Raw genomic sequence first — 17,326 nt, forward strand, 5'->3', positions numbered from 1 at the left:
CTCTCAGGGTGGTGAGCTCAGGTAGGATCGGGATGTTTGAAGCAAGCACACCTGTGAGAAATGCCTGTTTTCACTCCCATCCCACACACTCGTCCAGACACTGCCAGCCCACCCCCAACACACGTGCCTGAGGGAGGCTGAGGAAAACACACACCTCCAGGAGCCACATATTATTTCCTGATGTGTAAGCCAGACAACCCTGGAAAGGAGGTCAGGGAACCGGAGTGCCTGCCAACGTCCCCAGCCTCCCTGCAGCAAAACACTCTCATGGCAAAACTCCTTTTTAAAGAAAGGCTTTATTGCTGCAATTAGACATCCCAGTGTATAGCACAAACCCCCCCGTACAGAGAATTATTCAAGTGGTAATACTGAGAAACAGTGAACATACACAAAAGAATACAAAACTAGACATTTAGATCACTAGAAACTTTCTAAGGTAAGAAAAATTTCAAATGTGAAGTGCCTTTTAGAAACTACACCACACATGCCAGTGTAAATTTGGTTTAACAATCAATTTCTATAAACATTGCATCTAACTGTGCACTGATCAACTGCACAACTTCAACAATTACTTCCAAGACAAAGATAAATGCTTTTATTTCCCTATGTTTTGGTCTTTCCTTGGGCTAGAGACGGAAGCTGCATGTTTCAAACCCGATTCAAAAGGGAAAGCACTTCAAAACGGAAAGTACTTCAATTGTGTATTTGCCTTCAGCCACATCCAGAGACTTGTGGATCTCACCCGGTTGGTCCCAGCCCTTCTCCAACCCTGAAGCCCACAGCAGGGGTGCAGAGGCAGCCCCAGATCGTGCAGACATCACCGAGGCTCCCAAACTGGCCCAGCTGCCTGAGGCCTGCATGCCTGTGGCCAGGTAGGACACATGTGCAGGTGTGAAAACTAGGCCGACAAGACTGAAGAGTGGACTGAAGCAAAAAGGGGAGAAACATTAGAGGCCTACAGTAGGAAGAGACCTTTTATAGAGTTTTCAGGAAATTCTCACAATAAACTTGGGCACAAAGACCAAATTGCTGAGGCCAGAAGCCTGCTTATGGTACTGTGACTTATGGGGAGTAGAGGCCAAATCAGAGAGGGCTGGCTGGTGATACCCCAGACCACTTGCCTCTTCCCCTTACCTGGCCTACAAATACCAGGCCTCCTGGCCCTGAGACCTCATTCTGGGTTTCTATATGGGTCAACCAAATGCCATCCTTTCACTAAACCCAGGTGCAAAATGGGGGGGAAGGGGGGAAGCTGGGGAGTACACAGCACCCAAAAGAACCAAGAGAGCAAGTTTTCCAAGGCTACAGGAACACTGGCAGAGCCGGTGGCCACACCACATGGGAGTACCACATCCCCACCAGGCTTCATGCTTCACTGCTAGATGCAGGGGGCTAGAAGGGTCTGATGAATCAGGAGCTGAACTAGAACCTTCAAGAAAAGAAAAGGCAAGGGGGTGGCTCTGTGCCCCGCCAGGAGAGGAAAGAAGAATGTGTGTGGATTGTCCACAGTGAGGCCAGAAACGATGAGATGGTGTTAGGCAGAAAAGAAGGGAGAGGGCTTCCCATGAGAATCTGGTTGGGCATGGGAGGGATACAGGGCTCAGTTATCAAGGCACCTTTGCCATAGTGGGGTGCCAGCTACATTGGGTGGGCTGCCCAGGGGCTGTCCCTACCTAAGCACTTTCTTGTCTACAGGAAGTCTTGGTGCTTTTCAAGTTCGGCATAAGGGGTTCCATATGTGAAGTGGGGATTCACACTTAGAAAATCTATCCTGGTTTTCACCTGAAACACTCATCTACTGCTGGGTGGCAGGAACAAGTATACAAAACCAGGGGCCTTGCCTGCGCAGTTCCTAAGGGACACTGGCAGGGCTGACCTGGGATTCAGCTCCCCTGAGTGGACAGTCTGTGGTTGCCTGGGGTCCCCAGGCTGAGAAGGGGTATGGGTAATTGCACTTCGGGGCACAGTGAACACAGGCACGGGCTGGATGTGCCCTGGGAGACAGAAAGGAGAGGCTGACCTATTCTCAGGAGCTGGCTATGGCTGGACAGTGCCTGCCCGGCCAGAGGAAGGCCACAGCAGAGCCACTCCACAGACTAAGACCTGTGTTGCCAAGGAATCAGACACTGGCTTGGAGGAGACAGGAGGACAAAGCCTGCTGCTATTAAGCCCACACCGTAGCTTAGAGATCCTTCAGCCTCCTGGCCTTCAAAACAAACTCCAGGGCTTCCACTCTGAAAGGCAAAGGAATCACCTTGTGTTTGCTTCATCCCCTTAGCAGGACGAACGAAACGCCTAAGGCCCAGAAAGACTGAGGGCAGGACCCCCAGCATCTCCCATCTCCTCCGTGCAGGCTGGGTGAGAGAATGGCCTGGAAAGGAAGCATCTGCGCTACATTGTGCTTCAGGCCCCCCCCGGCAACTTTCCCGGAGGTAACTATTTGCCTGGAAAACTAGGAAACTGGGTTTTAAAAACAGAATTTTAAGCAGACTTTTTAGAGGGACAAGGCCATTTGATGGTAGTGATTTTGGTTTTGTTTTATGAAAATGGTACAGGTGGTAATCCCTGATGACAGAATGCACTGAGAGTGGGGCCAAGGGCCCTGAAGGATCCTGTCTGTTCAGTCCAGTTAAGGCGACAGCTGGGCGGGCATGTGGCCGGGGAGCAGTGGCACAGCGGACCCTGGCAGTTTGCTCACACCTGGCCCTCGTCCCAGAGCCAGCCCACCTGCCTCTTGGCCCTGGTAGTGACTCCACAGAACTTCCCCGAGCAGAAGCCTCACAGTGGGCCAGCACCCATCTTGCATGCAAGGGAGAACCTGCATGCAGTGCACACACCCCGGCCAGGGTGGCACATGGCTGCTCTTTCAATGTGAAGCCAGCACCAACTGGAGAGATTTAACTATAAAGGAATATTTTTTAAATATTCAGTTTTGTTGTCATTACTCACTTCCTTTCCTTCCATTTCGATCTCAGAAACTGTTCTTTTTCAGTGTTGACAAAAAAGAAATGTACGGGCCAAGTCTACAAAGTAACACCTTGTCATAAAACAGGCTCAAAAGCATAGGAATCATGCTTTAATTGCCATTTAGCATCCATTAATTCCCATGAGATCTGTGATTAAAAAAAAAGCCTCTGGCCTGCTTGTCCTGTCTTAAAGTCATGAGTCTGTTTTATGAACAGAACGAATGCCACGCTTCTTAGCATATGTAAGGCAAAATGGGTTTTTGATCTCTCATGATGTAAAGGAGATACAAAGCTACGGAAGGGAAGATTTCTAAGTGAGACTTTTTTTGAGTGTCAATCCCACTGGACACACATATTACAAAATAAAGATTTTCTTCTGTAAAGTGCTGTTTGCTCAGTGAATCATGCGCCACCACAGAGCACCATGGCCCCACCTGCTCAAGAGCATGGAGGAGGCAGCATCGGCAGAGGGCAGGCAGGAGTCTGTGTTTGGGGGTCTGTTTCAATACCATCTCCTGGGGTTCGCCGTGGTGCAGAGGGAATCCTCCTGTCATGGCTAGACATTCCCCAATGCTCTGCTCCAGGCTGGGGACCACTGCAAGCTGGAGGCGGCTGGGTATCAGGGCCTGGGCACCCCTGCTCCTCCTCTTCCCTTGGGATTGGCATTTTATTCTCTCATTCAGCTCAAGACCATGGGCAGGAACTCTGCTGGCTCCCCATGATGTCATCATGGGGTCTTCCACTTTCCCACAGAGCTGCCAGGCAGAGGCAGGACCCAGGCATGCCCGGCCCACAGGAAGGTTTTCTAGGAGACTAAGGAGGGTTTAGAAAAAGAGAAGCCACTATAAATAGTCACCTGTCCAGTCTATGCTATTAAAGGACATAAGAAAGGTATACAATTGGCAGTAAACAATTTCCTTCAGCTCTCCATGGATGTCCAGGAAAATGACAACCCGCACACAATCAGACGTGAATGATTTCTGCTCCAGTGTCTTCAGGCTCTGTGCAACAAGAAGAGTTTGTGTCGGAATGACAGATTCCATGTCCATGTTTATTTTCAAAGTTGGGTTCTGTTAGTGGAGATTTTTCAAAAATATTCTTTTTGCTTGTTTCTGGACAGTTTTGAACATAGATCACTCTATTATAGGCCTTGAGTCTCTTCCACAATTGCACATACACTTTACACTGAACATACATAAAAAGAAGTCCTCCGGTGAAGCCGATGGCCACAACCACCAATTTAGTCCAAAAGGGCCATTCTAGGATTCCTGGAAGGGAAAAACTCAGCCTATTAGATTTTATTTAAGATATGAAGTAAAGAAAAACACAACTTCTGAACTTCCCATAATCAACTGATTCTTTGTTGTTGTTGTTGTTTTTTAAGAGATGGAGTCTTGCTATGTTGCCCAGGCTGGAGTGCAGTGGCTATTCACAGGTGTGATCATGGCACACTACAGCCTTGAACTCCTGAGCCTCAGCAATCCTCCATCCCACAGCCTCCTTAAGTATCTGGGGACCACAAGCCTGCACAACTGACCAATGGATTCACAACTCATCCAATGTTGCTCAGTCAAAGAAGAGTGGAAGACAGTGTCCAGCTACTTCCTGCTTTTATAGGACGTAGTTTGCAGAGATTCTCATGCTCCAGAATATGAACTCTCCTGACTGGGTTTCAAAAACTACCACCACAGCAAAAGAAATGCCAAAAAGGAGGCTAGTGCCTCCTAACTGACGTCCCTCCTCCGGAAACCCAGACATTTTTGGCTAACTGGAAAATCCTCTGACCCCAGGACTCCTGTGAGCTATCCCGGCCCCCATGCTGAGCTTGCTCCAGCCTGAGAACTCACCTGTTGCCTGCCCCTGCTTGATCTCCTCAGCAGTACGGTCAATGAGCACATACAAGGACCAGACCACACATGTGATGGCAATGACGTGGAATGTCACTGAGCACATGATCTTCCTGCGCTCGCTGGACGTCATCTGCAACTTCTCCCACTAGAAAGACAACACAGAGTGTGAGGCTTAGGCTTCTGGGGAAGGGCTCCGGTGGGGTGAGAGCATTGTAGGTAGGTAAGATTGGCTTTCCGCCCCACTTCTCCCTTCCCAAACTAGATGCATTCCCCCAAGTATTGTTCTCCTAAAACCACTTGGCTTCAACCAGGTACCAGGTGCAGCCAACTTTCTATGCAATGAAAAGAAGCCAGGATCAAGATGAATGCAGAACTACCATCAAAAATCCCCTTGTCTGCTTATTCTTGCAAGCAGACGTAAGATGGCCTGATAAAGAATTCTATGATTTCAGTCCTAATGAAAACAGTATGTTGGCCCAGGACCCAGGTGCTACGTTTTAAGTCTCCCTGATGTGCTGACTGGCATGGACGAGCGGAAGAAGAGGGTTGATGATGCCACAACACACTAGCAGATGGGTCACACTACATTGTGAAGGTGAATGGCAGAAGACGCTCACTCTTTGGTCCTTGCTACTTTGGCAGCAACAGCTCGAAATCGACGCTAAGAGTTCCTGGTACAAGCAGACTCTGCTAGTCCCATCTCCTCTAGGAGCTCATTAATTTACTCCAAATAGCCAGACTTTCTTTTTCATTTACTGGTTTCCGAATCAGGAGAAAACACATAAAGGTAGAGAGAAAGAACAATGTGTAAACACTCTGCACATATCCTTTGCCAACCCTAGTCACAGCCTCTTTCCAGATGAGTCTATGCAGGGTAGTTGAAAATAGAGCCTCAAGGACTTCCCATGTTGAGAGATTAGCATAGAGTAGGCACCCAATAAATTACAAGGTTTCTACTGGGCAAAACATTTTTTTAAGCAGTTTGCACAAGCCTTCTCTAACATCTGGTTGTTTTCTGCTGGGATTTTATACACTAGCAAGTTCCCTGGTCTTCCTACCTATAATACAGAGTCAGTGCCTCAGTGCCCCATGCTCCCTGCTACTTCCTACAACGCACGTAGCTTGACACCCTGTCAATGTTCACCTTCACCTTTCTAGGGTATGGTTTACTCCACAGACAGCCTGACCTCTCTAAACTCCTTGCACTCTGCCTCCAAATCCTAGTGATCCTTCAAGAACTGCTCTAAAACCCAAACACCCTATGAGGCTACCATCGCTCCACTTCCCCAGCACTCTAGCTCATAATGAGCATTTCCTTTTCTGAATGACTGATATGCTCTACCAGCACATCATTTAGCATTTAATTGGCTAGTATTTGATTATGTGACTATCTTGCAATTTATATATTAATGTTCTGAGATAGGAACAGTTTTTTATTCTTCCAGACAAAACCTTTTGTGCTGGGCATCTAGAGAGATATATGAAACAGTCAACATTTAAACAGGAAGCCAGTGTGGCGGACAAAGCTCCTCTCAGAGGGAGCAGTGACATGGGCCTCCAGACAGCTGCGTGTCATGCAACGCCTGTGGGTCCTTTCTGAAGACAGTTGCACATCACGCAACGTTTGTGCTTCCTTTCTTTTCCCTATCCACCTACTCACACTCCCATCCAGCAAATAGTTATCATGGGTGTATACAAATAAATTTACTGTGTGCTACACTGTGCTGGGTGCTGGGGAGATACTAATCTCCAACAGACAGTCCTAATCAGAGAAGCAGGACATCAACAGTTAATATGTATAAAATTAGGTGCTAAGATATGTCACAAACAGTCTGTAGTCAAAGGCCAGATGACTGACACCGACAAGCAAGCAGTCTTACTTTGAAGGGAAAAGAAGGATTATGAATGGTCAGAAAGAGCTTCTTCCTGAGAAGAGGGACTTGAAAATCAGCACCAGAAACAACAATCTCTACAATGCAAATGTAAGCACCAGCCCCAGCTTTTTAAGGAAATGAACGCAGGCAAGCCATGACCTCCTGATCTGAGACACCAGCTTTCTGGGGGTCACTGGTTTCAGGAAGGGTGAAGCATCCCTTCCTCCCACGTACTTTTCTCAGCGGCTTCAGCTTGGTCTCCATGATGAACTCATACTTGCAGAGCTCGCAGCAGCGCGTGTCGGAGCTCTTGATCCACTGCTGCAGGCAGGCCTGGTGCACGAAGTGGAGGCTTCCTGTGCAGTGGCAGGGGGTGATCAGGGGGCTCTCATCATCTCCTTCACAGTGGCAGATCCTATGGTGGAAGGAAAATCTGTCATTCCAAGGACAGTCCCATGACAGGGAAGCTGACGCTTCAGTGGCAGGTCAATCCCCCCAAAGGAAACTCAGAAACGAACATTACAGAAGTGCTATGGGCACAAAAACATACAAACACAATCACTACAAACTAAAAATGTCTAGCTTACCGCACCAACATGGAAAGTCTGGAGGGCATTTGGCAACAGAAAGGAAAAAACGATGTAAGAAATGACAAAGCCGTCATTTTTTGGTAAGAAATAAGAACTTCACTGAAAGATGAATTTAAAGCAACATGGAATCATTTTCCAGAACATAAGATGGTAAAATAATTAGAGGGAAAATTTCTATGTAAAACAAAACCTGCATTCCAACATCCAAAAATACCAGTGACCTTAAATGACATTTGCTTTTTAGCTATAATCACTGACTTTACCTTCATACCCCACAACTACACATTTCTGTCGTCTCTCAGCAAGTAAACAAAGATGACAGTATCTCTCTCCTAGACCTAAAACACTCACCATTATAAGATGCCGCAATTTCATCTCTTTTTCTTGGGACTACTAGTAGCAATAAGTGAGAAATTAATTTGAAAGCACTCTCTATTTCCAAGGAAGTATGCAACAAGGTGTAGCTACTAGCCTGAAGGAACTTAACAGGCTTTTAAGAAACAGAGGGGTCTTTTCCAGCAGCTAGAGAACAGGTTGGGGCACTCGTCCTGGAAGGAGCCAGGCTCTCAGGCTGTTTTAGTGAGGGGATCTCTGATCCAAATGTTAGAAATGATGACAGCTGGCACTAAGGAGCGGAGACTGGAGAAAGATCAGAATGAGGAGGGCACAAGAGTCATGACAAAAAAGTGAATTATGGAGGCCAGACAAGGATGCTGCACAAGGGAAGATAAAGGGGGGAAACAGAATTAGGATGGGACATAGGTGGCTACACCTCAGTTAAAAAGAAGGAAGGAAGGAGCCACTGGAGAACAGCCAGTCCCCACACACCTTTTGGGGGTAGGTAGGGAGCAAGGGTTAAAAAAGAGGCTGGGAGATGCAACAATGCTTAAAATCTGGACCATCAGGCTGGAAAACTGAAGATACTAGTTTCTTTCTCCCAGTTTCTTTATGCAAAGTCTACTTATTTTTAGTTTAGAAGAGTCAGCTTGGCCTTTAATATGTGTAGCTTCTTCCTCTTTTTTTGTTTTGTTTTGTTTTGTTTTTTTTTAGACAGAGTTTCACTCTTGTTGCCCAGGCTGGAGTGCAATGGCGCAATCTTGGCTCACTGCAACCTCCGCCTCCCGGGTTCAAGCAATTCTCCTGCCTCAGCCTCCTGAGTAGCTGGGATTACAGATGCCCGCCACCACGCCCGGCTAATTTTTGTACTTTTAGTAGAGACGGGGTTTCGCCACGTTGGCCAAGCTGGTCTCAAACTCCCGACCTCAGGTGATCCGCCCGCCTCAGCCTCCCAAAGTGCTGGGATTACAGGCGTGAGCCACCGCGCCCAGCCAGCTTCTTCCTCTTTTATCATTTGTAAAACTATCTTGGGACTCACATCATAAAAATTAAGTTTTTCAAATGATATTGATACTCCATTCTTCTGGAGAAAACGATCAACCCACAACTGGTTACAACTTCCTATTACTTCATTTTCCTGAAACTTCACATATTAAAGCAAGATGAGGTTCCCGACGCGAGCAGAGATGGCTAGAATGGCATTTCCTGGCAAACCAACCTGCAGACATCCCCTGACGTGGACACGGGAGATATGGGGGGTAATTTTTCAGAGAAGGGAGAAGGACAATCCAGGTCGCTGTCCTTTTCCGTGGAGCAGAGGGGCGCCCGCAGAACCCTACTCTTCAGTTTTGCAGATGTGCTGTCCTCAAAGACGTCGTCGTCTCCCATCTCGTCAGAGCAGAAGCCCATACTCCCTGCCAGCCTGCTGGAGGACTTGGCAGTGTGCAGGCGAGCAGCGCAGCTCTCCAGCTCATGGAACCTGTGCAGGCTGCTGGCGCTCGAGCCGTGCGAGAGTGAGAACAGGTACTGGAGCAGTCGCCGGCTTCGGGACGTGGCCTCACCATCTGCCTTCTCTTCCAGCAGCAGGCCGGGCCTGCCCCCCTTGCCAGCTTCCACCTCTGAGGCAGTTGAGCGACTGGCAGAAAGGCATGAAACACAAGAATGTTTGGAATTGCCAAGAGGTTTGTGGTTCAGGGTTCTTTTTTCTTTATGATGAAACCTGTTAGTTCTGAGACACGTATCTTGAGGGAGTATTAATTTCCCTTCAGAACAAGTTCTTTCCACATAGGCAAAACTTTCTGAAGTATCCTGCGCCTTCTCACCCACATCATTGAGGGACCTTGAGAACTTTAGTGTTCTTCTGGCTTTGGTATTCTTAGCAGGCTTCAAGGCCTGGGCCCATTCTGAACCAAAGGAATTTCTGTTTGACGCCTGTAATGTGTCCTTACAGATAACTGTCACAGTGAGCCCTTGTGTCAGAGAACTCTGGCAGTGAGGAGCTTTCAAGACAACAGCAGACTGCACGGAACTGTGGTGACAACACTCAGAAAACACTGCACTGGAACTGCATGCAGAACAGTGGGATAAAAGCACAGAAAGTAAAAACAATTTTAAAAGAGAATAGACATCATAGTGAAGAAATGAGACTAGCATGGGTAACTTGGTGAGCAAACCACACATAAAACTCGCCAACTGTTTAGACCAAAGGCAGATTGATTAAGCAAATGGAAATTCAAGAACCTACAGACACTAATGCTTATTTCTGGCTGCACATTGATCATGGCAGCATCTGAAGCAGAGTGTTACCTGCAGATGTCCTGGCTGGATGGCGTGATAGAAGTGCGAGAGAAGGAGGACACCGGAGCCGGAGTTGATGCTGACGGAGGACTCCCAGCCTGCAATGACAGACCTGTGGTCAGTGTTCAGGTAAGAGCCAAGGGGATTGTGTGCACTGTCTCCTGAATGGTGACAGGGAGAAACCCTAGAAATGTCTGCTGCTTCCCGCTGCTCAACGAGTAACACATATTAGATCCTTCTAAGCCTTGGCAAAACAAATAAAATATCACTATTTTTTTCTTATCTGTGGATAAAAGTGTAAGAAATGTCTAAGGCTATGGAACACCACTACTAATCTCTTGTAGGTCCAGTGGCCGTTTATTTTCTAAGCATCTAAATTGAGTTAGTTCATATGTAAGTCGAAAAACGAAGTACTAGAAGGTATCATACAAATGCCAAAGAAATATGAGGCTCCAGGCCTGCTGGCACTGGCTTCCCTAGCACTCTCTCCTAGTTCCCAAGATCAACAAGGCTGGTAGATTTAAGAGCTCTCTCCCACCTCACAACCTCATACATAGTGCCAGATGCTCCCTGAGTTCCACGAAACCTCACTGCCCTGCCACAGCTCTTCACACAAAAGGGAGTCCAGACCACGTTACCATGGGGGACACCAATCCATAGCTCAACCAGGGGCTGAGGTAGAGCACAGAATGCTCCCAATAGGTCTAATCTTGAAACTGTAAATTAAGAAAAATAATCAAGAAAATTTAGATTTGAAAGAAAGTACAGCAAGAGGTCATGGGATAGAACAGAGTCTCTGGGGTGGTGAATAGTCAAACTTAGAGAAAAAAATCTAGGAAGGAGAGGAAGCACTGCAGTGAGGAGAGAAATGGACAGAGAGAAATAGGGACAGTGAGTGGCACTGAGCTGAGAATGCACCACCACCGCTAGAGGGCCCCAGACTCCCACGCCAGCCTCGGATTCCCCAGGCTCCACAGCCCCACAGACCTATGCCTATTCATAAAAAAGCATTCTTCCCTCCTTAAGACAGTAAGCCTGAGTGAGAATCTGCTCCATGCAACCCCAACAGCCCCAGGAAAACAGTGCCACGAGTCTGTTATCACCGGAAAGGCCATATCACCACCCACCTTCTGCAGGCCCACCTGCATGGCCCTTGGCCCTAACTCCTTGATACAAAGGAGCTCCACCCTGGCCCACCATTCCCTGGCTGAGGCCTAGTCCCCACTCTTTCTAAGTACCATCCCCAAGGGTGCACTCTCATCCTGGAACTCCACCTTTGGGACCCCCGACCCTTGGTCAACCACCAGAACAGATAGGGCCATTGCCCGGAAACTCCTCCTCCCCCTACCCCTCACAGCAAATGAAGCAGCCTGGAGAGAGCCAGGATGGCACTCGGATTAAGGCATCCATCGCATGGCTGCTCCCACTCCCAGTGCAGAGATTCAACAGCACTTTAATGCAAGTCCACCTGAAGAAACAAGATCCAAGAGGCTCTCATCAGCATGCTTCATGTGTACACTGAGATCACGCTGTGCCACTCCATGAGCACATCTTCGAATTCACCAAAGAATCTACATTTATTTTCTAACTGAACGTGCATATGGGCATGAGGTACACGGTCTTTAAAAGCATTAGAGGTCAAAGTTCTTAGAAATCTTAAGTTTACTTGGACACATGAAAATAGCATCCTTGAAATAACCCTCCCATCACTACCTTTGTCAATATTCTTCCTGAAACAAAATGAGAGACATCTAGGGATGCCTGTGGACAGTATGCTGTGACATCCCTTGCATCTTCTAGGCCTGACTGCATAAGCCATTGTCCTTTTTCTCCAACTGCCTTAGACACTGTCCCCTCTCCAGCATCCTCCTCTCGGGGCACCCATCACTGGCTCCACCTGCCCCAGAGACAAGCACTCAAGGCCTTTTAGTACAATGGGCTTTACTGTTTATACCACAGGGGAGCAGATTGAGAGGGTATCCATGCTAAGGTCCCCAAACTCCTACAGTCCCCCTGTTCTCTGACATTTAGTCCTAACACTATTCTGGGACTGAAAGCCTTCCTGTACTTATTGCTCTCTTCTGTTATTTCTGAGGATGACCAGCTCTGTTCAACACACATAGGCAAGGCTAAAATGTGTCATGAAGACCAAAGCCTGATCATGGTGTATTGCAGAGAAGTGAGCGTCTTCATCACCTGTCCCCAGGTAGACTCTGAGGAAGAAATACCCAGCAATATCCACATGCTTGCCCCTCATTGCTATGAGGTCACTTCTTCCTCTGTGTTGCTGGGTCAAGCATACTCCCTGGAACTGATGAGGCATTGAAGGAAGCCCCCTTCCTTCAAGGGATGGCAGCAGAGGAAAGTACCTAGTCACCCTCCTCCCTTTTATCTTAGTAAGAGCATGGTCCTCTTGGAACCACGTGTACTTTCCTGTATTCTGAAGGGAAGGCAAACCCTGTTGGGAGGAGGTGAGGTCTTATCTGGAAAATCGTGCCCAATCAAGGTCAGTGTCCTGGGTCCAGGAGGCAGGTTTCTGATGGGAAATTAAAGTTCTGAACTCCAGTACTAAACGACAAGTAATCCAAGTCAAAAAGTGTACTCTGGGGTAACGATTCCATCCTTGCATGCCCATGATGAGGAGCAAGGCCTGAAGGTAGGAGGGCAGAGCCTCGTAACAGAACAAAGCCTGGATCAAGGAAGCAGCCACACCAGGCACACACACACGTCAGGACATGTGTTCACTTCCCTGTGTGGTTCCCCATGTGTGTGCACTTGTAGCAGATGTCAAGGCCAGCATGACAGTGACAGCGGACCCAAGGAGGAAGGGAGTTCTGGCAGGGCTGGGGAGATTCTGCCCTGCTCAGTTTTACTTAGGAAACAGGAAACAGCCTTAGCATCCTCTGCCTACATTTCTGCTCTCATTTCACCATTTCCAATCTTATGAAAACATTACAGGATACTCTCAGCAGGTATGTCCGATCCTCATCAAGCCTCCCAATGACAGAGAAAGAGTCTCTCTTCTTTAGATCATAGAATTTAAAGAAAAATTTTAAAATCTACTTATTGTTATTTTACATAAATATAAACTTCAGCAAATGCTAACTCCTCCAATAAAAGCAAGAAAACCAGTGAGATCTGTGGGGTCATCACAGCTCCCAGAAGAGGCTCCTTCTGTCACGATCTAAAGGACAGCAAACATTTCAAAGGTCAGAACCAATCCACAGGCAGAATGGTCAAGAAAATAATTTTAAAGAGCTTTATTTGTTGCTGCTATAGACCTGAGAGAAATCTATCAACCAACAAAGACCTAAAAGACTGGCCTGATCAACAACAAAATAAAGCTGACAGCTTCAAATAATGGTTCCATGGTCAGATTCTGGAAGCCAGTGTAATCAAAGGCCAGCAATCCCCTCTTAGGAGCTCTGCAGGACAGAACCTTACTAGATGGGACAGGACCTCACTAGATGGGACAGGACCAGCCGTCCTGCTCTTTCTGAAAGCAGCAGGCAGTGTGGCACGTGGGAGCCGGGGGCAGTACTAGCTCCAGAGAACACCTACACTCTCCTCTCCATAGGATCAGACCACACACGACTCGACAATTACTAATAAAAGTGCAATTGTTCATCATGCAAAAATCCAAATGTGTCAAGAAAACTTAGGCCCTCTGTTCCTGAAGTTCTTTGCGGGTTGCCAAATGACAGACTTTCCAGTCATGAAAAGGAATATAAAGCAATCTCACTACAAAAAAAAAATTCTTGTAAAAATCCTCCCTTCTTCAGATGTTGTAATTAATTATGCCAAAACAAACCTCTGGATTTCTATCCAAGCCTAAATCCCAGTTTATTTTATTTCTTAGAAATGATAAATACTTTTTGACAATTTGTTTTGCTACATCCAAGTCTCTTAGTGGCTGGCTTTGTTATCAAATTCACCATTTTAAATGATTTTAACAAGGTTGCCAAAGAACATACGGGGAAAAAAAACTTTTCCATATATCCTTGGCAGAAACTGGCATTCCCCTTCTCAGTTCCCTTCTGAGAGTGCCTGCTGTCGCTGGAGCAGCTATAGCAGTGTGTTTACCCAGTTGATAGCACACACATCCTTCTCACTGCAGGACACCAGCGCACCTTCCTTGGCCTCTGGCGCCTTCTGCCAGGTTACTGCCCAGCCTCCTCTATTACCCACGCCCCTCATTTTCTGTGCAACCCCCAACTGGGCCTCCTTTTCACTCATCAGCTAAGCTACTTTTAAACATTTGGGTCTCAGGCCCCTAATAAAAGCAAATTTGCCCATCTGATTTATCTCAAAAGGGAGAGGGCCACAGGAATGATCTGTTTGAGTGAGCTTGTTTTTAGGCAAGGAGGAACGTGAAGACAGGCTGGATAAGGATGGTTAGGAGGCCAGAAGAGCTCATGTTTACAACTCATCACAAATTACAGTACTGCAAATCAATGACTTAACAGAAACAATGGGAAAAGATGCACAGGTGGCTCTCAAAACATGAAAAGATGCTTCATTTCTCTCACAATGAGAAATACAAATTAAAACTACAATGAGATACCATTATCAGCCAAGAAAATTAATCAAATAATATGCGTTGGCAGAAGTGTTGGGAAGCAGGTATGCTTATACATTGCTGGTGGGAGAGCAAATGGTAAACCTCCACAGGATGACAACTGCCCTCAGGATGACAAAGGCACATATACTTTGTCTCGGCAATTCTTTTAGGAATTCATCCTCACACACCTGCGGGAAGAGGTTTGTACACTGCACTAGTTTGTGACAGCAAACGGCTGGAATCACCCTAAATGCCCATCACCTTGGAGCTGAGGCAACACTGTTCCATCTACAGAAAGAAATATCAGCAGTCATTAAAAAAATGGGAAAAGTTCTCATTATGTCCAGTAATGAACACACAAAGTGAAACAAGCAGAGAGAGGCACCACTGCCATCTGTGCTGGTGCTGCACAGACTACCCAGGAGGGAGACCAGGGAACCTGGATGGAGGGACATGGACTTGTCACAGAGACCCACAAAACCATAATGCCACTTTACACTGAGCAACATTTCCCAAAGAGAAATTTATTCTTAAAATAACAGGTGATTGATGATTTTAAAAAGTAAAACAAAACTGCAGAAGCACAACCAACTGCAACAACTTTCCGACTTTGGGATGACAGGTAAAGAAATCAATGTAGTGGGTGATGACCTATGTTTTTAAAAGTACAATAAAATAGAATATGTCAGAGTATATCTGACATAAAAAGGATAAAGTCTTTTGAGGTAATTTTGTCTCTCAGATGTGTATGCAAAAGTGAACTGGGTTTCAATATAAAAGCTACTTCTTACTTTGGATCATGGTCAAAGTCACTTGAAAGTCACTGCCTGACTGTATTTCTACAAAGAAAATAAAAATTATCAAAAAAAAATAAAAGAAGAAGATGGCTAAATCAAGAGATCATGTTGGCTGTTGGCCCAGAGGCTCTAGAAGCAAATGGCTCTTACAGATCTCTAGAAAGAAGGTTTTCCTCTACATGGAAAGCATTTGCCACCCATATAAGAGGTGTGTTGCTATGTAAACAAAACTTAGTGGCTTAAAACTACACAAATGTATCACTTCACAGTTCCCACAGACTAGGAGTCTACATGCGCATGCTGAGACTCTCTGCTCTGGTCAGTCTCCCTCCTTCCTGGAGGCCTCGGGAGGACTGCGTTTACACATTCTCTCAGGTTGTTGGCAGAACACAGCTCCCTGAAGCTTGAGGACTGAGGGCCCATCTGCTGGCTGACTCCACCTGGGGCAGGCCACATGCATCTGCAGTCACATGACCCCTTCCCATCTTCAAAGCCCACTTGCGGTATCAATCTCTCTGACTTCCCTTTCTGCCACCAGTCAGAGAACGTTCTCTGCTTTTTAAGCACTTGTGGGATTCCACTGGGCCTGTATTTATAACCCCAAATAATCTCCCTTATTTTAAGGTCAACTGTGCCACACAACACAACATGATCATAGGAGTAATAATAGCAATGCATTCCCAGGTTCCAGGCAATTGTGGGGACATTTTTGGGGGCCGTTTTAGAAATCTTGCTCACCAGATCACTTTTTTATTTGTGCTTCCTGCTCATGAGATTGCTAGCGGTTACTGCCCTCCCACTTCCAAACTAAGAGATAGGGATCTGCTCCTAACGGTCAACTCGGCAGGCCTGACTTCATACCACAGAGCCAGATAAACTCACTTGGTGTTTACATATTGCAATGTGCAGACTGAGATTACATCTTGACAAACTTTCTGCTTAGCACAGAAGTTACTCTGTCAAACCAATGCTTCATTATGAGTAACTCTGCTTTCGATAAATACTCAGTTGTATTCAACTTCAAAAATGAGCCACAATTAAAAGAAAAGAGGCCATTCTGTGGCTTTTCTGTGGCTTGCTCTGATAAATACATGTTGACTCTTATGAAGGGCTGTGCCAAGAACAAGCTTTCACAAAGGCAATTAATTAAAACTGACCATTAAAAAAGTAAGTATATACAATATACTTACAGAGAAGCATGTACAATTAAAAACTACTGAATGCTAAAATGATATCCATTATAAATGACTCTCATTAGCATTGCTTACACCAAGTAGCATTAACATGGAATTCTCTTCTACAGTGGCCTTTTAAAGGGAGTCAGAATTACTTGAGTAGCAATAAATCCCCAGAACAATGAGGGGAATATATTACAGCACTGGTGGAGGGGACAGAAGGCCACAGCTGAAGGGACTTTTTCAGGACTGTCTTCCTCCATGCTGCAGCTGAGGATCTTGCAAATATAACTTGTTTTCAATAAATTACATTGAAGACAATGATTTCTGAGCAAAGGTGGCTTCACAGTCCCAGAAACTAAAGATGTAACCATATAAAAATCCAAAATCACCAGAAATAACACGGTGAAAGGGGCTGTGTTTGTGAGTTACTTATCACTCACAAGGACCCTTTAATACTGTTGATTTCCTTTAAATATTGAACTTTTCAAATATAGTCGAAATACATTTTCATTGCCAAGAGGCAATAAAATATTTCCTCTGAGAGAATTCTGGGGCAGTGGCCAAAGCACTGGCTTTTGACCCCAAAGTCTTCCCTCTGTGTTCTGGGGCCAGTCCACTGAGCACACTACCGAGCAGGAGTTTAATCATTTAAAAAATGAGGTCAACAATCTACAGGGCTGCTACTAGGATCAAATAAAGTCAAGGGAGATGCAGAAATGCAGCACACACCACTCCAGGCACACCTCCAATGTGGAACAAGACTTCCGTGTGACTACCACTCTTGATTCTTGATGACCTAGAGAGTACACCTGCAGGTCTCATATCTGCTACAAAATGCCTCATTCCAACCAAGGTAACCACCGTCCACCCACCTGG

General features: G+C 46.2%; 1 protein-coding gene across 10 annotated transcripts in view; it reads right to left on the reverse strand.

Annotated features, from left to right (window-relative positions):
• Nucleotides 1–277: 277 nt before the first annotated feature.
• The window catches only part of MARCHF8 (membrane associated ring-CH-type finger 8), a 138,194-nt gene continuing 121,145 nt past the window's right edge, over nt 278–17,326 (reverse strand). For 6 of the 10 annotated variants that reach the window (XM_009458402.5, XM_054659491.2, XM_009458405.5 and 3 more), the window contains 5 exons: nt 9,924–10,012; nt 8,836–9,681; nt 6,925–7,105; nt 4,814–4,961; nt 278–4,234 (listed from right to left, as the gene is read on the reverse strand). In XM_009458402.5, the coding sequence (XP_009456677.2) occupies nt 3,930–4,234; nt 4,814–4,961; nt 6,925–7,105; nt 8,836–9,681; nt 9,924–10,012 (1,569 nt within the window). In that variant the 3' untranslated portion in view covers nt 278–3,929. The remainder of the gene's footprint in view (nt 4,235–4,813; nt 4,962–6,924; nt 7,106–8,835; nt 9,682–9,923; nt 10,013–17,326) is intronic. The other 4 variants (XM_063780624.1, XM_009458407.4, XM_001159562.6 and 1 more) reach the window with 2 other exon arrangements.

The sequence above is a fragment of the Pan troglodytes genome, chromosome 8 (genome assembly GCF_028858775.2).
Source record: "Pan troglodytes isolate AG18354 chromosome 8, NHGRI_mPanTro3-v2.0_pri, whole genome shotgun sequence".
Classification (NCBI taxonomy): Eukaryota; Metazoa; Chordata; class Mammalia; order Primates; family Hominidae; genus Pan; species Pan troglodytes.